This window comes from Brassica napus, chromosome C9, assembly GCF_020379485.1.
Source record: "Brassica napus cultivar Da-Ae chromosome C9, Da-Ae, whole genome shotgun sequence".
NCBI lineage: Eukaryota > Viridiplantae > Streptophyta > Magnoliopsida > Brassicales > Brassicaceae > Brassica > Brassica napus.
The window spans coordinates 46,041,366-46,064,370 of NC_063452.1; the positions used below are offsets into that span (position 1 = coordinate 46,041,366).

General features: G+C 35.4%; 3 protein-coding genes, 1 long non-coding RNA gene and 3 pseudogenes across 6 annotated transcripts; 3 read left to right on the top strand and 4 right to left on the bottom strand.

Moving 5' to 3' along the window:
* The first annotated feature begins 512 nt into the window (after window positions 1–512).
* Window positions 513–2,223, top strand: LOC111204270 (putative small ubiquitin-related modifier 7). Its single transcript, XM_022698593.2, has 3 exons — window positions 513–1,725; window positions 1,889–2,038; window positions 2,134–2,223. Exons 1-3 carry the CDS (start codon window positions 1,657–1,659, stop codon window positions 2,221–2,223), a joined length of 309 nt encoding a protein of 102 aa, XP_022554314.1. The 5' UTR covers window positions 513–1,656.
* Window positions 2,224–3,000: 777 nt separating this feature from the next.
* On the top strand, window positions 3,001–5,916 carry LOC106447646 (WEB family protein At5g55860). 3 transcript variants are annotated; one of them, XM_013889619.3, is made up of 4 exons: window positions 3,005–3,307; window positions 3,501–3,568; window positions 3,653–3,877; window positions 3,943–5,916. In XM_013889619.3, the coding sequence occupies exons 3-4, from the start codon at window positions 3,695–3,697 to the stop codon at window positions 5,716–5,718; spliced, it is 1,959 nt and encodes a 652-aa protein (XP_013745073.1). In that variant the 5' UTR covers window positions 3,005–3,307; window positions 3,501–3,568; window positions 3,653–3,694; the 3' UTR covers window positions 5,719–5,916. The 3 variants fall into 3 exon arrangements, with proteins under 3 accessions (XP_013745072.1, XP_013745073.1, XP_013745074.1); XM_013889620.3 differs by having other exon boundaries at window positions 3,501–3,564; XM_013889618.3 differs by lacking the exon at window positions 3,501–3,568 and having other exon boundaries at window positions 3,001–3,307.
* A 1,606-nt stretch (window positions 5,917–7,522) lies between these two features.
* Window positions 7,523–9,397, top strand: LOC125592939 (annotated as a pseudogene).
* A 48-nt stretch (window positions 9,398–9,445) lies between these two features.
* LOC106447647 (serine/threonine-protein kinase D6PK) lies at window positions 9,446–11,888 on the bottom strand. The gene is given in 6 exon segments (XM_048768657.1): window positions 9,446–10,144; window positions 10,147–10,448; window positions 10,522–10,757; window positions 10,759–10,920; window positions 10,923–11,276; window positions 11,688–11,888. Coding segments are annotated over 5 exon segments (1,497 nt in total). The 5' UTR covers window positions 11,157–11,276; window positions 11,688–11,888; the 3' UTR covers window positions 9,446–9,581.
* Window positions 11,889–16,437: 4,549 nt separating this feature from the next.
* LOC106371369 lies at window positions 16,438–19,812 on the bottom strand (annotated as a pseudogene).
* A 531-nt stretch (window positions 19,813–20,343) lies between these two features.
* LOC125592940 lies at window positions 20,344–20,919 on the bottom strand. The gene is made up of 2 exons (XR_007328757.1): window positions 20,769–20,919; window positions 20,344–20,673 (listed from the first exon to the last, which is right to left on the bottom strand). It is a non-coding gene; the product is annotated as an uncharacterized LOC125592940 (long non-coding RNA).
* Window positions 20,920–21,599: 680 nt separating this feature from the next.
* LOC125592684 overlaps window positions 21,600–23,005 on the bottom strand; it is a 2,259-nt pseudogene continuing 853 nt past the window's right edge.

The following is a 23,005-nucleotide window of genomic DNA, read 5'->3' on the forward strand; positions in this document are numbered from 1 at the left end:
AAACCAATTATTATGTGTTATATTCATCAATACCATTAAAAGAAGATCATTCTCAAATTATATCCTTAATGAAAATTGCAGTTTTCTCAAAAATACCTTTATTTTTACAAAGAATTAATAAAATTCATTAATGACATTTAAGTCTTTTGGTTTTGGGCCTACAGATACACCTAAATGGATCTATAAATAATAGGCCTATATATATATTTAAAAGATATATTAATTTTAAATTTAATATAAGTATAAATATATTATGAACAATAAATGAATTAAGAAACATGAAAATATTATTTTCTTAAATATACGTATCAATATTCAAAATAGATCATTTGAATATTATACATATTTTCAATACAAACCAAAATCGTATATCCTACACCATATATCATATACATATTTGAATATCATTTTTCAGTGTATAATGTCATTTTATACATAATATTAATATAGCAATTACGAGTGTTCAAGAATATTTTAAAAACTATCTTAAAATAAATTTTTTAATCTAAAATACAAACACAAACTTATAATAGGTTATTAATAACGAAAATAAACTAATATTGTCATATCAATAAGTTATTTTATATTATCATTTTTTATTTAGATAACATGATAAAATTTTATCAAATTCTAAGGAATCACTAATTTATGTAATATTAATAAATATATGAGTAATTTAATCAATTTTTTAAAAAAGTACTATAAGATATTTTGTTATCGGATCAATAGTATCAGATCGCGGGTTAATAGTGAGTTTTTAGGTTTTTACCGGGTTATATCGGATTTTTAATTAACAAATTTTTCATTAAATCCGAACAGGATTATATACAATGTATCGGGTCTATAGGTTCAAACATGAATCTAGGTCAGATATGAAAACAAATTTTAAAACTCAAACATTATTATAGAACAGCTACCATATTTCGAACAAATACCATATTTTGAAGAGAAAAAAAACAAATGATAAAAACCTAAAAACTCAATTGTTATGGTTCGAAATGAAAAATAATGGTAATTTGTAAATCAATTTTCGATTAATAAATGAAAAACAAACAAACCCGCGCTTGCGCGGGTCAAAATCTAGTTTGCCATTAAAATGTGTAGATGCCTTAGAGTGAAAATTTTGCAAACCATTTGTTTAAAATCGCACACAGACATGAATCCAACACAACATGGGATTTTGGGTAGATTGTGGGCTTTTGGTTAGCTCATGCTGGGTAATTAAGCTAAAGCCTTGATCGATACTGGAGGATATGATCCTCTGAATCTTATAAAACAAAAGACGTGAAACGTTTTCTACCAAGTGTAGATTTTTCATCAAATCGTTGCAATAAATTTGAGTTTTGCTTCTTGCGGTCAAAGTGGAGAGGAAAAGAAAGAAAAGGGGGTGTGCATCAAATTTTGTGATGATCAATCAACACTGTGCTATTCATCAATTCCCAAGAAAAAGGTAAAAAAAAACCGGGAACAGAAATCTAAAAGGTTTAGTTTACAATCAATTCGCTGATATACTATGTGATTCATCTGTATCTTTATTCTCATTTATTCAGTGCATACCGTGTGTGTGTGTATATATATACGTACATAATGCATGAAGGATGTATCTAAAGAGTCGTGAGCAAATCCAACCATCGAAGAAAGAAAGAAAGTGAAGATATGTCGGCATCTGACAAGAAGAAGTCGTCGGTTCCGTCGTCCCATGTTACCCTCAAAGTTAAAAGTCAGGTACTTGAATATATATAATTACTACTCGTACATGTAATGTAGATGTTACAACCATTAGATACATGTATTATTTTAACCGGCTTTGAAAGATGGATCAAATGAGTGTATATTATTAACATTTTTTAAAAATAAAAATAAAAATGTTGTATATAAAATATAACAGGATGATGTAGATGTGTACTTCCGGATTAAGAGGGACGTTGAGCTCCGTAAGATGATGGAAGCCTTTTCCCACAAAGTTGGAAAACAAATGTCTGCCTTCGTCTTTCTTTTCGATGGAATTCGTATTAAACCCAATCAAACTCCCAAAGAGGTACTTCTTATTTGTATGAGCTAGATTTGATATTTGTTTATGAATAATTACTCTCTCTCTATTTATATATATTGAGAAAAGAAAAGAGTTTGCAGCTTGACCTTGAAGAAGGAGATGAAATTGACGCACTTGTCCACCAGACAGGTGGAGGGCTCAGCTTTTGTGCGCTATCAGAACTATCTTAGTTATTAGTACGGTTCACACAATATTTATATTTATTTTAATTATTTTCATCTATCTATCAATACAAAAAGTTGGATTCTGATCAACGTTAACAAGTTAGTAATTTATGGATGAATGTGCTTTTTCATATAGAATTCATACAAAGGAAGTTTACAAAAGAAAAAAATTCATAGTACAAAGGAGATTGGTGGATATGTTGTTTTTTTTCCGAATTAAATGTGATATACATAAAAATGGTAAAAGAACAAATCATTGTCAATATGATATCCTTGGAGACCTTGGCCCCCATTATGACTAGTCAATATATATAACAAAATGTATATAATTAGATCTATTTTTTTGCCTTACATGTCGTCTACCTCACGTGCCAAAATGGTTATCTGCCCATAAAGCTCCACGCAATTTTGTTTTTCCTCTGAATTTACGAATTTTCACTTAATTATCCGAGTTGGGCCATACCATATGAATAATGATATACTTTGTAATTCTCAAAAAAAAAAAAAAACTAGTAACTTTTTTTTGTATTCGACACACTTTTAAATCCACTAAATTCGTAGCAAATATAGTATGCTCTTAAAGGAATAATGTGTAAAGTTAAATGGAATCTGAAAGAGGAATGATGCTAATTCATAAAGTTAAATAAAGTAAATTAGAGATTTACTCGCCGTCACAAGATTTACTAGAGTAAATAAGAGCATTAGGTTAACCGGTGACCAACAAGAAGCTGCCAAATGTCAACCGAATACACTTCCCTTTCTTGTCCCTCTCTCCTCTCTGTCTCTTTATTTCTCTCTCATAGCCACTGACTTTGCTCCTCTCTGATTACAGAAGAAGAAATTCAAACTTTGCTCATCTCTTCCAAAGCTCTAATCTTTTTTTTTTCCCCTTTCCTTTCGTTCTCATAGACGTCGAGACTAGAGATATCTTTCTTTTTTCTGATCAAACGTGTTTTATTTTTGGTCTCGGTCGTCTTCTCTCTCCCAGAGCAAATCACTCCTTTAGATTATTTTCTTTATTTTCTTGGCGCGGCTTCGGTATCCCGTCTCTGGGTTTTCATCTTCCGTCTCAGAAAACGAGAAAGATCAGGTACGAATCTGTTTCGATCGTCGCTTCAGAGGCTGTAGAGAAGCTTCATCATTTTTTTCGATTAGCATCGTTTGATTATTGATTGATTAGGGATCTGTGCTGTGATTCTTGGTGATTAGATTTGAGCAGATCATTTAAAAAAGGGAAAATCTTTAGTTAATTATTAATCTTTCCCTTAATAACCTCTTGTTAGGGTCTATGTGTACTGTTGATATATTGCTTAATTAGTGGAATCGTCCCTTAATCAACGGACAACGGTTTGTGCGTGTCTCTCTCTCTCTCTCTCTCTCTCTTGTCTGTGTTATTTATTAGGTGGTGAGTCTTGGTTCTTCTCTGTCTTTGTAGCTTTATAAAGAGAGAGAGAGAGAGAGAGAGAGAGCATGCAAAATGGTTGCTAAGAAAGGACGTAGAGACTCTTCAGATTCTTCTCCTTCTGTGGAGGTTGGAGAGATAGACACAAGCTCTCCTTTTCAATCTGTTAAGGATGCTGTTAGTCTCTTCGGTCGTGAAGCTGCCTTTTCCGCTGAAAAGCAGCCTCTCGTTCGAAAACCCAGTCCCCAATCCGCTGAGGTAAACAAACGCTTTCTTCAGCTTTGATTCACAAACAGCTTCTGAGTTGTGTTGTGGTTTTGCAGAAAGTTTTGGTGAAGCAAACTGAGCTTCACGTGGCGCAGAAAGAGCTGAACAAGTTAAAGGACCAGCTTAAGAACGCTGAAACAATCAGAGAGCAAGCCTTGAGTGAGCTCGAGTGGGCTAAGAGAACTGTTGACGAGCTTACTCGCAAGCTTGATGCGGTTAATGAGTCGAGAGATGCTGCGAATAAAGTGACTGAAGCTGCCAAGAGTCTGATCAAAGAAGCGAAACCAGGGAATGTTTCTGTGTCTAGCCGTGATGATGCTGAGGGTTTGGATATGGAACATTATGGGATGGTGTGCAAGGAGCTTGATACAGCGAAGCAAGAGCTGAGAAAGATCCGTCAGGTTTCAAATGAGGTTTCTGAAACAAAGAATGTTGCGTTAACCAAAGAAGAGGAAGCTAAAGAAGTGACTAAAGTTTATTCAGAGAAGATCGAGTTGCTTAGAAAGGAGATCGCAGCTGTTAACGAATCAGTTGAACAGACTAAGCTTGCTTGTTCTCAAGCTCAGAAAGAACAGTCTAAGATTTTTGCAGAGAAGGAGATTCAGCACCAATCTTATAAAGCTGGCATGGAAGAGTCTGCCAAGAAGCTGCTCGCTTTGAAGAGCGAGTTTGATCCTGAGTTTGCTAAAAAGCTTGAAGCGCAGTTAACTGAAACATACAACGAGATCGATGAGTTGCAGAAGCAAATGGAGACTGCGAAAGCATCTGATACGGAGTCTGTTAATGGGGTGAGTCTGGAGCTGAAAGAAGCAAAGGGTTTACTAGAGAAGCTCGTGGAAGAAGAGAAGTCTTTGGAAAAGTCAGTGGAATCTCTCAAAGCAGAGCTAGAGAATGTGAAGACAGAGCGCAGTGAAGTTGAAGCCAAGGAGGCTGAGATCGAAACTGTGGCTGGAGATCTTAATCTGAAGCTTAGCCAAAGCAAGAGTGAGCTTGAAGAATGCGTTGCAGAGGAAGGTAAAGCAAACGCTGCTTTGGAAGATATGATGTCAACCTTGAATCAAATCACTTCTGAGACGGAAGCTGCTCGAAGAGAAGCTGACGCAATGAGAAACAAAGCCGAGGAGCTGAAGAAGGAAGCAGAAACGGCGCATCTCGCGCTTGAGGAGACAGAGCTGAACTTGAGGGTGGCCCTAGATGAAGCTGAAGAAGCAAAAACTACAGAGGCAAAGGCCCTTGGACAGATAAAGTCCATGTCTGAAAAAACCAACGCTGTACGCAACTCCACGTCATCCGAGTCTGGACCTCAGAGCATCACACTGTCTCGGGATGAGTTCAAGTCTCTGAGCAAGAGAGCTGAGGTATCTGATAAGTTAGCGGATATGAAAGTGGCGGCTGCGCTGGCTCAGGTGGAAGCAGTGAGAGCTAGCGAAAACGAGACGCTGAAGAAGTTGGAGACGACGCAAGAGGAGATCGAGAAGCTAAAGACTGCAACGGAGGAGGCACTGAAGAAAGCAGCTATGGCTGATGCTGCAAAGAAAGCGGTCGAAGGAGAGCTCAGGAGGTGGCGGGAAAGAGATCAGAAGAAAGCAGAGGAAGCAGCGTCGAGGATTCTTGCGGAGGCTGAGGCCAGGATGTCTGTTGAATCATCACCGCAGCACCTCTACTACAAAGACACGAAACAGAAACCTGTTTACAAGAAGCTGGAGAAGACGAGAACTAGTGTGGTGTCAAAGAAAGTGTTGATGCCGAATCTAAGTGGAATCTTTAGTAGAAAGAAGAATCAAGCGGAGTGGGGTTCTCCTTCTTACCTCCCTGGAGAGAAACCCTTTTGATGTATTGCTTCTTTTCTCTTTCTTTTTTTTAAGATTTGAGAACTTTTGTTATTGTGAGCAATGAGAAAATTGTGTGCTAAAAGGCTGTTGTGGTTTGAGATCAGAGAGGCAGTTGCAGCTTTTTGGTCTGTAATGTGAGAGAAACTTGTGTGTTGCTGTAAATTTGGATCAAAGCTATATAGGTTTTTTTTTTCTCTCTTTTTGTGATTTGTAAATGTTTTTTTTTTTTTAGTTTCTTCTACAACTTTGAGATAAAGGTGAAAGAAAAAACATTTAACAATACTGACGAGGTTGGTCGATCTCAAGAATTTTATCGAGCAAGATGGGTCAGCATTCGGTGCCTGTCCCAAAGCGACGGATGCTTTCTTGAGCGTGAAGACTGTCTTTTAGTTACTGTTCTGATGATGATGAGGAACCCAAAATTTTATCCCAAAACAAATCATTCTAAACATATTTACATATCCTTTTTTGAACAAATATATTTACATATCATTTTAACAATTTTTTCAATTACTTTCTTAAAAGTTTAAAACTGATTTGAAACTTATTATTTTCTCTGTTTCTTAAAAACTGTCATTTTAACATTTTTTTCTTATCATTTTGGATTTTTAATTTAAATTATATTTATTTTTAATTTAATATTAATTATAAACTGCATTGATTTTATAAATAATTTTATTTATTTTAAATACTACTATTAGTTAAATTTGTGTAACTTATAGGAAGTTAAATGCATTTAATCATTTTAAAATGTCAAAGTTTAACAAACTTTAGATAATCACCATGTGGCTGCTTTAGAGATGCAAGAGTAACTTTGTATGTCATCACTGTCGTAGATCTGTTTTGGAAATCAACGGTGATGTTTATCATCAAATTAATCCTAATTATCTGCATATTTCTATGTTGCTGAGAATATATATCAGTGATATCACTAATTTAAAGACTCTTTCTTTTGTATTCTTTACAACATGAGATATGCGCTTGCATTTGAACTACCAAAAATTAAACTTTGTAATTTTTTGAAAGATCTAGCATGTACCTGTTATTTATAAAACAAGTAAACAAACTCGAACCAAAATGTTTAAATAAGACAAAATCACCAATGTTCTATATTAAAGAAACTATGTTAAAGTTGGATTCAACTTCCAAAAGAAGAAGAATCATGTATAAACATAAGAAAAAAAGTTCACATAACAACAATTGATATTTAGTTAAAGAAAACCGAAAAAGATTAAAAAAAAAACTAATATTTATATCTAATTAAATAAATTAGCATAAATATATTTTTTAAGGAGTGAATCCCGCGATTTTGTTAAAAACGGGTTTCATAGGTCGCGAGATAAGGAACGGTTTCGGTCCATTTGTTATACTAATTTTGCGGGTCCTACGACACGTGACAGACCGCGGTTAGTTTTATTTTTAATTTTTTTTTTTAATCAGATAAAAAAAAAAAAAAATTTAAAACCCAAAACGGGTTTCACCCGATAATCAATAATCATGCTCTAACACTTTCTGAAAACACCCGAGATCAGAAACCATCGATAAAAAGTTCAAAACCTCACACCGAACAAACCACGACCCGACCAAAAATCCGAAACTGCGGAGGTTTGAGATTTTTTTTTCAAATCAGATTTGGTCTATCTAATTAAATTGCAATGGAAAAAAACAAATGAAAGTGTAGAAACATGGTGTCAGCGATAGTTAATACACTTATTTAAATCAAACTAATTTTTTTATTTATCTAATAATAACTTTCTTCTCCAAACTTTCAGTTCCGATCTCTCCAAAAAAAAAAAAAAAAACGAACTTTAATTTCAAAATGGGAAGCGGAAGAAGATACATGGACGACCCTTTAGCGTTCAACAGAAACCACCACCCTCCTCCTCCTCTCCCATCAGCGTATCCAACCCTCTCGACGGCTTTCTCGGCGAATCGACCTCTCGCTCTGGAAGCTTCGAAAGTGAGAGCATCAGCGAAGAAGGCGATTTCGGAGCTGAGAAACTCGCCGGGACCGTAGAGTTCTACGAGAGACATGTCTTCTTGTGCTACAAAAAGCCCTCCTTTGGCCGGCCAGGATCGAGGCCTCCGAGTTCGATCGGTTGCCGAGGCTTCTCTCTTCCGTCGTGTCTGCGAGGAAGAGTGATATGAAGAAAGAGGTGAACTTTCTTAGCCCCTTTGAACGTTAATGTGGATTTAGGGCTCCTTTTGAATGTTAATCCCATAACTACTTTGGTTTGTGATTCTAGTCATGAGTTCAGTGAGTTGTGAAGTTGTTGCTCCCAAGTCCATTTGGGATTCTCCGTTTATTTTGTTGCTAAAGTTTACAACGTGACTTTCTTATGATCTTGCATCAGTTATGAGTTATCTTTTGTTGTTTCTTCCGTTAAATTGCAGACTCTACTCACAATATGTGAGGGCCATGATGGGACTGAGACATCTAATGGAGATGTGTTGATCTTTCCGGATATGATCAGATACAGGTAACTTGTATGATTTTTTTATGTGCAATGGTTCTTGATTAAATAAAAGGCAAACTCATTTTGATATTTTCAATGTTGAATGTTGCAGAAGGTTGACTCATTTTGATGTGGACACATTTGTGGAAGAGGTGCTTGTGAAGGATGTTGTGTGGCTGCCTGGAAATCCTGAACCTCTAAGTGGTTCATATGTCTTTGTATGTTGTCATGGATCCAGAGACCGGCGTTGCGGGGTTTGTGGACCCTCTCTGGTTAGTAGATTCAGAGAAGATATTGAAATGTGTGGTCTTGAAGGTCAAGTTTCTGTCAGCCCTTGTTCCCACATTGGTGGTCACAAATACACTGGAGATGTCATCATCTATGGATCAAACATTAACCAGAGAGTCACAGGAAACTGGTAAGTAAAGAATACCATATTTGTAAAAAAAAAAAAAAAGATTGAGTTGTGTTACTGTTTCTATGAGTTTTAAGTGATTCTTGTTCTGTTAGGTATGGGTTAGTGACTCTAGAAGATGTACCTCAACTGCTGGAGCAACATATTTACAGAGGCCAAATCCTAGACCGCCTTTGGAGGTAACATACGATCAAAGGCTCTCTTTATTGACTTAGTCTCTGTACATTTTTTTTGGTGTTTGAACACTTTAACTTATTGTTTTATAGGGGTGAAATGGGTCTGTTAGAAGAAGATCAGAAGAAAACTCAAGAACAGAGGTTCCAAGAACGAAATGCTGAAAAGATCAACAACGGGGAGGTGTCCCTCGTTGTCCAACAGAATGGGAATTCATCTTGGTGTTTAGAGGAGGAGAATCACACTGAGAATATTACCTCGGAAAAAGAAATCTCTGTTAAAAGTGCATCTTCTCGGGTAAGTAGCAGCAAGAAGGGATCTTCCTGTGGATTCAAGGTTTGTGCTGCGATGTCAATGTGGTTGGAGAATTGGGAGAAAGAAGATACGTATGCCGCTTTATCTGTTGTTTGTGCTGCTGCATCTGTGGCTATCGCCTATAACTGCTACAAGCAATTGAAATGAAACCGTTTGTTATATATCTCTGGAACGGTATTATTATTATTATTATTATTATTATTAATTTATTATTATCTCAGCCCATTAGAATGATCCTCTTCGTCTGTATAGAGGATGGTCTCTGGTTTTATGTAACAACTGTCTGTTGATAATATATTAGACATCTCTGGTTTGGATTCTTAATGGTTTGGGTCTCTTAACATTTAGTTTACGAAGATGGTACAGATACTGTCTAAGATGTTTGAAGAATGATACAAATCTCAGAAGCTTGTTCAGAAAAGAAAAAAAACAAGAGAAAGAACACATGTTTCAAATAAACTAAACAAGAAACAATAGGAGAATCATCAAATTGGGGACACGGATCAGAAGAAATCAAACTCAAGATAATTGCTCTGGTCAGATCTCACGCTTGTAGATGCAGCAGAAGCCGGTGTAGCAGGAGTATGTTGTTTCACCGGTTCAAGATCAACCGGTTTGGGAACCTCAGGTGGAGTGGCACACCGAACCAGAGCCCAATTCACTCCTTCAAAGAAAGGATGTTGCTTCATCTCCGTCGCTCCACGCTTGTAAGCTAACCTATGCTGTGGCTCCTTCACAAGCAAACTCCTTATCAAATCTCTAGCTGCAAAGCTAACAACCGGAGACTCAGGGAACCTCAAAGGCTGACCAACCACATTGAAGAGCGTCGCTCTATTCCCTGAGCCTTTAAACGGTGTTTTACCAAACAACAACTCATAAAGAAAGATCCCAAAAGTCCACCAATCAACCGCGCTTCCATGTCCTTCACCTTTGATGATCTCTGGAGCTAAGTACTCGTGTGTCCCCACAAACGACATCGAACGAGCGCTTGTTGGCTCTGCAACGAGCTCTGGTAAGGGAGTAACTTGGTGGTTTCCGTTATCTATTTTCGCTTTCTTGTCTTTCTGGACTTGGATGAGAAGAACCGAGGACCAAAGCAAGATGTAGGAGCCATTGAGATGCAAGATGGCTGCTGGATGCAAGCAGGTTGCTGCGAGCAAGAAACTGAGTTCTTTGACAAGCCTTCGGATCCAAGATTGGTTGATCTGACTATCGAGAGGCTCACGGTACATCTCAGGGAGAGATCAAAATCCGAAAGCATCACGTGTCCATCATCTCTCACAAGAACATTCTCAGGCTTTAGATCACGGTAAATGATCCCCAGCATGTGTAGATACTCCATTGCAAGAAGCACCTCCGCTACATAGAACCTGACATCATTGAAACAAAGTCAACACACACACAAGAGCGGTTTCTTAGACGTAAAGAAAGTTTGATTCTTACTTTGCAGCTTGCTCGGTGAAGCGTTTCCCAGGCTGTCTCTGTCTCAGCGTATGCAAGTCACCTCCAGGGCAAAACTCCATAACCAAACAAGAGAACTTCTCAGTTTCAAAATGACTGTAGAGTGTGGGAAGAAACGGGTGATCAAGACACTGCAGTATCTCTCTCTCGGTCTGAGCTCTAACAAGCTTTTTCCTGCTAGCCAAAGCTGTTTTGTCCATAACCTTCATGGCAAAGTAAACACCTCGTCCCGTTCAACTCAGCGAGATGGACAGTTCCGATATCACCACATCCTAACCTCTTCAAGAGCCTAAAATGGTTCAATCCCAAACCGCCGTGTTTGGTTCTGACAGCTTGAATGGCTTCCCATCTCACATCGTTGGCCTTGTGTGGTTGTTGATGCTGCTGCTGAAGCTGCTACAAGTGCTCTCGTCGCTTATGTCACTGCTTGTGCTCGGTCTACACGTGCTGCTCTTCCCGCTCTCCCCTTGCTCGCTGGTTTTGTTGTTGTTGCCGGTTTTGGTGTCAGTGCTTGGATCGGCGAAAGACAAGGTGGAAGAGACTTGATCTGCTAAAGTACTAACTGACATACTTTGACTGGAACTGGTAAGTGATGCTTCTGGAGTTTTGGAGGCCATGGAGGAAAAACTAAAACAGAGCAAAGCTTGATTTGTGAATTTTTAGAAACCATTATTGATTTGAGTAACGTTTGTTGACTCTAGTAATCAATATTGCCACAGACTTCCATCAAAGCTAGCCTGTAGCATCAGTTAAAAAAAGCAAGCTTGTTACTCAAAAATCATGAGATTAGTAATCATGGATCTTACTAAATATGCACAAGTAAGATCTATAAAGAGAAGGAATTTGAGATGTTATGGATCTTGAATGCATATCCAAATTGAGAGTCAATTGAATTCAACCTCTCTTGGTTCAGGTTTAACTTTAACTAAACCAAAATCAGATTAAAAATCGAGACTTTTTCAATGCAAAAAGGTGATTTTTTTCTTTCTTTTCTTTTCTCTCTCAAGGGTTGGTTACACAGATCTCGTTAAGTAAGAACAGCCAAATAAAACCTTTTGGATCTACCAAGAATCAGATAATCTAACCAGAAAAAAAAAGAATAGAGCTTTAGAGAGAGAGAGAGAGGAAAAAAGCCATTAAATTGTTACCTGAAAAGTTCGGATTTTTGAGCGACAGAGAAGCCGTTTTCTCCAGAATGAGTAAGCAGGAGAGCAGTCAGTGTTGATGTAAAGATAGAGAGAAACGAACGCATCTCCTTGCTTCCATGGAAATAGGGATAGATAGAAGAGAGTTCTGTGAAAGAGAGAGAGAGAGAGAGTTTGGTCAAAGAAAAAGTTAGAATACTTTTTATTTTAATATTTTTTGAGGGATTCAATTATTTCAAGGTTTTCTCCAAAATGGAAGACAATGTTTACATCAATGATCCCCTCGTGAGCTGTAATAGTTCGTTTGAGCCTTTTTAGACAAAAATTAAATTTCATAAGATTATCATCTATTCTTTGATAAAAAAAAATAAGATTATTATCTATTTTTACAAATTTGTTACAAAAAAACATAGAAATGGATAATTTGTAATTAAAGTTTTGTTGTTACGTGATATAAATTTTATTTTTCGAATGTTATTTTGTAAGTATGATGATAATGAATTCAGAAGGAAAAAATCGCTTATGTGTTTGGAAAGTGTAGTAGCTCTATCGCTTGCCAATTAAATTAAGATTTGTATTTTATAATCTGAATTTTTGATACATTTGCCTTACTTAGCATTTCATATATCCTTCCAATTAATGTACAAAGAGATATTATGAATTTGTATTTATTATAGTTTCCACAAATAGTTATACACTCCAAAAAAAAATGGCTATATAATCTTAGTGAAATCTCACTAATAATACATGCCAGAATGATTTTATGTATAAAAAATGTGTAGAGCAAATATATAATTATAAATTTCACCATCATGATTTTATAAAGCTTAGGAGTTCTAACTTCTAACGATGCCCAAAAAGGGTTGAAGCAATTTCTGATTTATTTCGATATTAATCTAAGATTGCATGCCCCACGGTTTCTTGAATACTTTCCTAATGAATCGAGCAGAAACAATGTTTTTTGTGGATATAGTTCAACAGGATGTTGACAAAACAGAAGATTGCTCAGCATAAAGAAACACAAGTAGGTATAATTTGTTCAATTTAGTTATCTCAGTAATTCATTTTTAATATTTATACTAGATTTTAATCTGTGCTTTGAAATTTTTGGTGAAAATTTTATATAATTGTACTTTCTCTTTATTTAAAGTAGGCATGGACATAAAATCTGTAACCCAAGTCCCAACCTAACCCAAACAAAAATAAATCCAATCCATACCGATCTGAAATGTAAGAATATTACACGGTGGTACAAAACATATCCCGACCCAAAGTGTTATTAGCCAAACCTAAATGGATAATCGGAAAACCCGAAAATATCCAAAAAACTGATATGAATGTCAAAATTCATCACAAATAAAATATTTGAAACATAAATATGTACTTCAAATATTCAGTTCTATGCTTATTTTGAAATGATATATTAAAACAAGTATTTAAATTTTAAATGAGTAACTTAAAAATCTAATTTATATAAATAAGTATTTATTTCTTATGCTTGGTTTCTAAAGTTTGGATTAAACTTGAGATATATCCAAACCAAACCAATATTACCCAAATTCGGACAATAACTTGTTATTTATGGGTTTTACGATGTGATACAAATTAGAACAAAAATTGATGTATTATATCCCAACTCGATCCGTACTTACAAAATTACCAGAATGAGAGACTTGATATAAATTAAAACTAAATTTCAAAATACCCAACCCGTATCCCAACGGGTACTTGAATGTCGAAGTCTAATTTAAAGTGTGTTTTATGTGTTGTTCAATTATTTTATATTTGATAATATATTAGTATAAACCGTAAAATTATACTCATAAAAATATTAATAATGACATGTTCTATCATATCATTAAATATGATAGTAGCTAACTATTAATATTAATTTTGACAAAATATATATACATATATATACCTAATTTTAATACTCTATGAGAATTATGCTATTATTATTTGGTGAGAATTTGAAGAATTGGTTTCTTGCATTTGGATTAAAATACAATTGTATATACGTATTAAATAGTAGGCATATTTAATTGTTTTTTGTATTAATAAATATAATGTAATCGATAAGTTCCTTAAGTGTTATTATAAATTGCATTCATTATTTAAAAAAAACATTAGATTAGTTATTTATTTCTTTAATTTTAGTATAGGGAATATAATTAATAATAAGGTTGAATTTCATGTTTACCAATTTCATGGGTTCATTTTAATCACCACTAAAGGAACATTTTCAAAAATACATTTTTATTAAGTGGCAAAAACTCTTATACTCTTGTTCTCTATATATAATAAATAATTATTTAATAAGAAAATAAATTTTTTTTTATGTTTTCGAATTATACTTTTGTAGATTCGAACTTCTTTATAAATTTATTTTTTTGAATTTTGTTTCAAATTTTTCTTTTTCTTTTTTCAAATTTCTTTTTTGAAATCGAAAATTATGTTTGAAACTATTTTTCAAAAAAAAATTATATATTTTAACTATATATTTATTAGAATCTTAAATTTCACATTCCAAAACCTTACCATAGCCCTCAAATCTAAACTCCAAGTCTAGATTAGTTAAGCCTTGAGATATAAATGTCTTTTATTCTTCATTAAAAATGAGGATAAAAGTGTAGTGTAAACTTAAAAGTAGTTAGTGTAAACTTGAAAAGTAGTACTATGAATGTGGTATTTGTGGCAATTTTCTTAATTAAATTAGGTATAAATAGAAATAATAGGAATCCAAAAAAATATGGTACAACCTAGACTATTTGTAAGTATGGATGCATATTTGGTCTAGTGGTTTGACTAATAGTTCATTAATGTTTCTATATTAAGAGGTTTGAGTTTTGATCCCTAGAGAATGTAGAATTATGCGAACTAATGTAGAAAAAACTTACAAGAGATCTGTAGCATGACACAAGGAGTAACATCAAGCGTGGATCTCATAGGACAGCTCAGATGATGCAATCAAACGTAAATAAGACAGGTAGAATTGTCGATCGTAAAATAGTCTGTAATATTTTTCATAATTGTAATATCATAATTATTCAACTTTAAAAAATAGACTATTGATAAGTAGATAAGATTGTTTATTTTTAATAGTATTGATCGTAAAGAGTTTGATTCAACTGTTTGAGTTGAGTTTTGGTTTAACATTTTTAGTAATTTCTAAAGGATGCATCACAGGAATTGTACAAGCTATTTTATTACTAATTTTGTTCAAAATATTTTTTAATCCAAATTCTCATGGAATTATGTGCATAAGTGCTAATATGTTTGTATCTGTTGTTTTCTATCATTATAAAATAATTAATAAACGATCCAATTTATATTTTATCTCAATATATAAAAAAATACAACTTCGCGTAAATTAGTTTATCCTAAAGCTGTTAACTCTGTTAATTCAAGTAAAATTTGTGTTCACTAAAGTCACCAAAATAATTCCCTATGATGAGCGTGCTTTTATAACGTGTACATGTATATATTTTTTCCCAATTTACTTATGTGGTAAGATACTGTAAAGTTATATCGAGTAATCACTGTTTAATTATAGTTTATATCCACTCTGCTTTATACTTTAGTACAACCCAAATGTCAGAACACAGTCCACATGATTTTGTTTGGCGTCAAGAAAATAAAAATACAAAATAATTGTCCACCTGATTTAATGATATCCACTTTTGTAAAACATAACCCATCTTATGTTAAAAAAAAAACATAACCCATCTTTTCGCTTCAAAAATGTTGTTTATGCTGTTCAAAAAAATGTTCTTTTGAATATAATTAAATCACCAAGAAAGTAAACAAATTGTATTGAATTATTCATGCCATTATAATACAAAAAGAATTTGATTGATTGATTCATATAATCGACCGGTTAGATATCTTTTATGATTTGAAGTATTTTTGTATAAGAAAATAAATCTGAGTAAAGCAATTTTCTATTATTAAAAACCACAAAAGAGAGTTAAGGATTAATAAAGGGGATATTAATACTGAGAGGTCCCAAAAACAAGATCTGAGTATCTGACAGAGATAGATGAAGAATGGGTTGTCATGTTCGCCAACACAAGTCCCACTTCGGAAAGAGATGTGATGAATCTCTTAAGTCTCTAACTACTTACAAGTTACAACCAATCAACAGCTCACTATATAAATCCCTAATTTTAATCATCTTCCTGTAAAACCAAAAGCGAAACGATAATGAACTAAAAATCAGAGCCTTTTTCAACTTTCAATATATTGTTGTATACGATTGTACAATTTGATTTCAGTTGTTCTTACAGAAACTAAAACCAAGTAACACAATTTGTACTTGAAATTGGTTCGGCTTGATGCAATTTAAGTTCGTTAGATACTAAAAATATAAATTCATTTGCCATGAAGTCTAATTCATTTATATTAATGCCAGGATAAGTTATCGGATATTTTTCATTTCAGCTTAGGGCGGCATTTTAAATATTAAAATATAATATACTGGTTCGGTATTCCGGTTACGCCGACTACGTGTTACAAAGATGGGAACTTGGTGACTGGCTCAAGACTCCAACTCAACTTCACTAAACAAAACTTTTGGACATAAAAGATCTTTCCATTGGAGTCTAAGAGAGTGTAGCTCTCTCTGGCTTCTAGTTTTTAACGTTAGAAAAATAATTCGTGAATAATAAATGAAAACAACAAGCCATATATGGCACCTTAAACTTCACCATGAGTGTATACGAGATGAATTATTGCTTCTCCTTCGACTTCTCTCTCATGCTCTTCTTTTCTCTTCCCTGCACACGTGTTTAATAAAAACATTGTAAAGCAAGAAATCTAAGACAGCCCAAACCGATTTCTTCTTTCAGTTAATGGTTTTTGACAAGAGGTGAGAAAACTTTCTTACCTAGCTTGAGAAATCTCCATCCTCATTTCAGTTCTGTTCTTCCTTTGCTTCTTTATTTTAGGTGGATCCTCACCTTTTTAGATTTTGATTTCTTGCCTTTTTTGCTCTCCTTTGATTTGCAAGTCCCTCCTTGCTTTCTTTAGTTTTCTTGGGTTGCTGCTTCTTGGGAACAGAAGGTTGTTTCTCCATCCCTTCCATGGCCTCAGCTTCATCATCATCACTGGGCACATCAGCTTCATCTACAGTTCCTAACGCCTCGTCATCATCTTCTGAAGCTTGTTTTCATGTTACTCATTTTCTTTAGCTGTATAAGAAACACAAGCGCAAAACATGAAAACATGTAGATTATCGATCTCGGTTATTAACTATTAAACTTGAGAGTAATGACAAAAGACATGGTTGATATCATTTACCGGGTTAAAAGTGAGTACCTTTGCAACAAAGAATCCATCCTGTTGTGTACATGAGGATAAAAACGTTTGGTCTTGTTTAAAGATGGATGAAATCGATGTTCTCTAAATCTTACAAATCTGATGAAGACATGGACAAGATTTCGAAACGTTGAGACGGTATCATTGTAATGTTCCTTTACATATCTCAATAGATGGAACTTTGTACATTACCCGTCTTGGCCGAAGTCGAGTCCAGTTTTAACGAGTTGAACACTCCTTTTTTGAGAGCATAATCGATGACAGCTTCGTTCTGTGCAATTTTGTTTTCATGCAACAAAAATAAGAGGATGCATAAAGACATAAGGGAGACAAACATGGGGGGGAACATATCAGGACACTAACCTCAGCAACCATAAGTGAACATGTTGAGTACACAATATATCCACCGGTTTGGAAGTGGCATCCACCATATCAATGGCAGCAAGTAAAAGTTGCTGCCGGTAAAAAAAGAGAGGTTATATTAGCTTTTCTTTGAATGTAAAATTTGTTTGTTCAGATATATTTGACGTTTGCTAAGAGAAGATACTGTCATACCTTTTGCAAGTGAGCAAATTTCTTAATTTCCTCCAGAGATTTGGAAACTTTAACTGATTCATCTTTCGAAATGACCTGTATGCGTAGCAGAGAAGAGAACATTTAGTTATAAAGATCTAGAGCTTAACAGAGACTAAGCTCGAAGTTTCTTACCCCAGTTTCCACTGCAAGGTGCATCCAACAATACTCTATCAACCGATTTCTCACCTAACACCTTTGGTAGCTGAAAGCAACAAGTGTAATAATTCTAGTCATGCCAGTATGTAGATGTTATGAAGAAGTATCACAAATTCAACGATCTCGACTTTCTATGAAGTTATTGAAATAATGAATGCTCAAGAAGCTAACCTCTCTTCCATCATAGTTACAGACTATGGTATTTGTGACGCCCATGCGGTGCAGATTGGCAGTCAAACGACTTGAGCTAGGTACTTTCATCTCGTTCGCAAATATCAAGCCTGGTTACAGCATTATTATAGCTTTACTTAAAACCAAAATTAATCATTATAAACAGTGTTTAATCAGCCTGAATCTGGGGAATGGGGGGTAAGAAGCACAAGAAATCAATGATTTACCAGTATTTTTCATTAGAGCAGCAACGTACGTAGTTTAGTTTTACCACCAGGAGCAGCACTGCAACATAAAAAAAAATGAAGCATTCACACAATAAGCGCGAGAACAAAACTCAGATTCGTCCACAATCTAATAGGTGACAGTAACTTACGCTACATCCACAATACGCTCATTTCTTGAGGGGCAAGGGCATCACTGGCAAAAACGAACTAGCACCTTGAAGCTACAATTTCACCAAGTACAGACTGACGCAAACAATTTACATTAACCATTGATGGTGAACAGAAGAGAACAGAAGATCACTAACCATGTAGAATCCAGCCAAATACTCAGGGGTTGCACCGATTGGCACTTGTGAATCATAAACAACAAGTCCGACCTGCAATTATTATCACATATTAACGATGGAACATTACTAAACAGGGTTATGGATGGTCCAGATCGAATTACTTTGACCACTTGCTTAGTGGGTCAAGATTGACTCCTCTGTTCAGAAGCACATCAGCAAGATCCTTCTCGAGTCAAAAACAAAACAATCATTTCAATTAAACAGCAGAGCTCAAAAGTCATAAGATATAAAACCAAGCAACACAAAACCAAGTTCACCTTGAGTGTGTTAGTCCGGATAGATGTAGCCTTTGCTTTTCAAAGGCTTCAATTAATTCCATAAGTTCAACAGGAGGAAACAGCTGCAAGCAAGAGATATCCCAATAAAACACCCATAAGTGAAGAGTTACTAGGCAACAAAGATCAAATGAAAGAGATGAGAGAGACTAGAAAGAGAGTAACCTCAAACAAAGCTCCAATAAGAAAACTGTTGTAGCCATAATAAGAAGCAATATCAGATTTGAGCTGTTCAACACAATCTTTCCTGCTGGCTCCATTTGGCCTCAAAGACGCTAAAGTTTGACAGAGCTCTCTACAACTGAAAAACATAAAATGACCAGAAGAATTCAAAACTTTGCAACACCATTCAACAGCAATAAAGAAATAAACTTTGGAAAGTTACTCACTCTCTTTGATTCTATTGAAGTAGAGGTAGATCTGGTGGCCCACGAGCTTCTTCTTCAAGTTCCTAGACAATGAAAGACAGCTGCTGTTAGATATTGTCTCATTCCCACAACTAGTGTTGTAATCAAACACAGAGCATTATACCTCTTCAGTTGGTAACCGAAACGAATCGTCTCCAGCTTCCTGTTGAAAATCAAGCAGCTCAGCCTTAGCGTCTTCCTCCTCCTTTGCTTCTTCCTCATCAATAAGTTTAGACTCTTCTCAATATCGCCTTCGTCGGAGTCAGAATCCGAACCCGAACCCGAATCCGAATGCTCCTCTTCATCGCCGCTACCTTCCAGAAAGTCATCACCCAAGAGCTCCTCACGTCGTCGTCGTTCTCTTCTCCATCATCATCCGAGAAAAACCCGGGAAGAGCCTAACCCCTTCTTCTCTCCATCATCAGACTCTTTGATTCTACATCGGTAGAGGCGGCATCATCGGAAACTTCTGCATCGTCGTTTCGCTAGGATCTTCCTCCACGACTTCCTTCTTCTGCTTCTTCAACGGAGGTGTCTCTGGGACTTGGCTCCTCCCTTCTTCAAACGCCAGAGCTGGGGGCTTCTCCGCCTTCCTCTTCAACGGAGGGGTTTGAGATTTCGCCCACCCTCTTCTTGCTACGAGTGAGAACCATCGCAAAAAAAATTAGGGTTAGGGTTTTTCCTGGCGAGGGGTTTAAACACACACAGGTAGAGAAGGTGATGAGTTTTGGAGTTGCAGCAACTAGCACCCATATATTGTTTTGCGTTTAAAGGAACATATTAATGGGCCTTGATCCAGATAATAGTAGGCCCAATTGTAATAATGTTTTGCTCGGAGGTTGGGGTTTGGAGTTGCCAAGTCTGTGCAGTACTACTGGTCAGGCCCATCGTTGGGGTTGTGTTCAAGTCAACTATACATCTTCAGGAGTTTTCAACTACATCCCATCAACAGCACTTAATGCATGTAAAGCGATTATGGGAGTGTTGATTTTCTTGCGTTTCAGAACAGTGATATAAGCTTACCTGATTGGTGTGGTGGGGGCTTGAGAATTCAGACCATTGTACTCTAGCGCATTGCCCCACGGCTAAAAGTGTTGTCGTTAAAGGCTGTGATGCAGATGAAGCATGGGCCGAAATGGTCTATGTTGATATCGCTAAGCGATTCAGACAATGTAAAGCACTAGATTGATTTCATGTTCTTTTACAATTAACTAAGTATAACAGCTAAATTTGACCCCCAAAAAAAAGTACAACAGCTAACAAAGCAGAGGCTTTCATTCCAAGTTTCCAATTATATAACAAAAGTGGAACCAAATAGAAAAAAACTGGATCACAAGAAGAAGCCCCAAAAGACATCATTCAACTGATAAACTCGTGTTTAAGATTTAAAATTTCAATGGTCTCTTGAGAACTTTTTTGTTTTTGTTCTCAACTGAAGATGGAAGCAAAACTCTAATTAGCTACCATCGCATACCCGTTGTCTTCAGTTGAAAAGTCCAGGGTTTAACCAGTCCCTGCCATTAAAGTGAATATATATATGTGAGTATTACCATCATCTACATGAAAGGTTGTAGCTTTTTCGTTCTAAGTTTGTGTGTATTGAACTTACTTGGTGATATCATCAAGATGATCATCAACATCTGTGACGTCCTTCCATTTCTCAGATGAAATGTATCTGACAAAACTACATTGGCACGAAGGCTCTTTCAAGAGTAGCTTGCTTCCTCCATCGTTCCAACCACTCTCCAGTTCTTGGATCCTCTTTCACCACAAAGCTAGCATGTAATATATAGACAAAAGTATTACTACAAATTGAAAAAGTGACCTATTAACTGCAGCAAAAGTAAATTCCATCAAGCAGAAAGTAGCGAAAGAAAAGGGACAACACGAGTTTGATGTCAAGAAGGTGCTAGCTCAATTCAAGTAGATAGTCTGGATATGTTAGTCAGCTAGTATCGTCATTTTTTATATCTTTAACGTTGACAGTATATTTTTAGTTGCAGTCAAACTAAAAATCAATGCAAGGATGAGATGAGAGCCGGACTCCCATAAGTTGTTAGCAAATACTTAAAAATCGACCCTTCTCAGTTTTTCAATATTCTATTTCTCTCTTAAGCTAATGGTAAGTCTTATCGTTTTTTCATAACAGTGTATTTTTACATAGCAATAACAATATACTTTCAAATGCCAAGAAGATATACTAGTGTAGCGTGGCCTTGATATATATTTCCTTACCTAATTGACAAACTTCTAAATCTCATATCCAAGCTATAATACTAAGCTGTCGAAAACATTGTCCTGATTAGAAAGACCAACCTGCATCACAGGGCTTCGATCTTTACCCTTTGATAAGGCTTCAAGCTTTTTGTTGTTCAATACAAAAACAGCATAATAAAATGGTTACTTACTAGTTAGTTAGTGATTCAATCAATTGCTGCACTTAGAATGTAAAGGACAAGAAATTCACCAAGAGAATAGGTGCAGGAGGGAAATAGCGAGAGATGTGATCACCAATGTTCTTAGCCACACCACAGAGCTCCACGTCATCGAACTCTCGTTGGCGTGAAAGTAGCCAACAATACTCAAACTTGAGCCACGTAATGCTCCTCTATCTAAAAACACATCCCAAACAGCAACATATACACATCTTTTAAACACAGCTACAGAAACAGTTGTGCTTCTCGTTAAACCCAAACAATCCAAGATCTAAAACTTTCTATGTTAAATAGAAACAAGACTGACAATCAGGTAACAGACATAACAGCAAGAGTGAACAATAATAACAAATGCAGCTTACCGTTTCATTTAGTAATTAAATATCTAAACTCAATTTTTTTTCAAAAGTTCATTGCAAAGCCGATTCAAACCAGAACAAGAAGAAGAGAGAGTGACCATGATGAGGGAGATCTCGAGAGGAGGAAGGAGAGCGAGGTTAGAGTGAAAGAGCGGCACTGAATCGGAGATCTCCACGAGGCCTTCGTCCTTAGGGCTGATTCGACCGACGAGGACTCCGTTTTGACCGCCGCCGTCTTGTGACGCAGCGAGTGGAGAACGAGTTTGATGTAAGCGTTCTGTGAGATCTCATACTTCAATTCCCCGTTACTTCCCCTAGTTAACTCGATCCGAGACTCAGTCTCACTCGCGGCGTAAGGTTGAGATTACAGGAAGAGAAATTATGAATCGCAAGCAATCGAGAGACCACGTTCTGAGATCAACTTCATCCGCACAAAACCGGGTCTGGGTCCCCTCGAACCGGAATTTTCAATTAGGTACGTTCAGTTTTTAAATGATAGAAAATGTCGGAAAGTTTATTTTAATAAGAAGACTAGGAGTTAATCCGCGCGTAATATTTTGATTTTCAAATGTTAACTATATAGTTTTTTTTTACATTGTATTCTATACTTTTCAGATATATGTTCAATTTATTTTTTTTATTTCTTAATTATATATTACTTATTATTTATTTTTCTTATATTGTAATTTATTATTATTTTTAATGCAATGTTTCTATTTCTTATATTGTTTATTTACTATTATTTATTTTTCCTATATTGCAAATTTAGTAATTATTTATTTTCTATTTTTTGAAATAATAATGCCACGTGTCATCTTTCGGGAGAAATTTTTTTCGCTGATGTGGACGCTCTATGGAGCGCCTCAAAAAGTCCCTTTTATTAGTAAGAAAGGTCTTTTTATAGTAAGGATTTATTCCTAATATTACATAAATATTTAATTTAATTTTTTATTTCTTATCATTGTTGTATTAGTTATTCTTTATTTACTATATATTTTCAGATCTATGTTCAATTTAGTTTTTATTTCTTAATTCTATTTACTTATTATTTA

Excerpts from the sequence above, each read along its gene's own strand:
- LOC111204270 (XM_022698593.2), top strand. The coding sequence starts at position 1,657 with ATGTCGGCATCTGACAAGAAGAAGTCGTCGGTTCCGTCGTCCCATGTT. Across the intron at positions 1,726-1,888 it reads CCCTCAAAGTTAAAAGTCAG|GATGATGTAGATGTGTACTT; the intron begins GTACTTGAATAT and ends AAAATATAACAG. Across the intron at positions 2,039-2,133 it reads CCAATCAAACTCCCAAAGAG|CTTGACCTTGAAGAAGGAGA; the intron begins GTACTTCTTATT and ends AAGAGTTTGCAG.
- LOC106447646 (XM_013889618.3), top strand. The coding sequence starts at position 3,695 with ATGGTTGCTAAGAAAGGACGTAGAGACTCTTCAGATTCTTCTCCTTCT. Across the intron at positions 3,878-3,942 it reads CCAGTCCCCAATCCGCTGAG|AAAGTTTTGGTGAAGCAAAC; the intron begins GTAAACAAACGC and ends GTGGTTTTGCAG.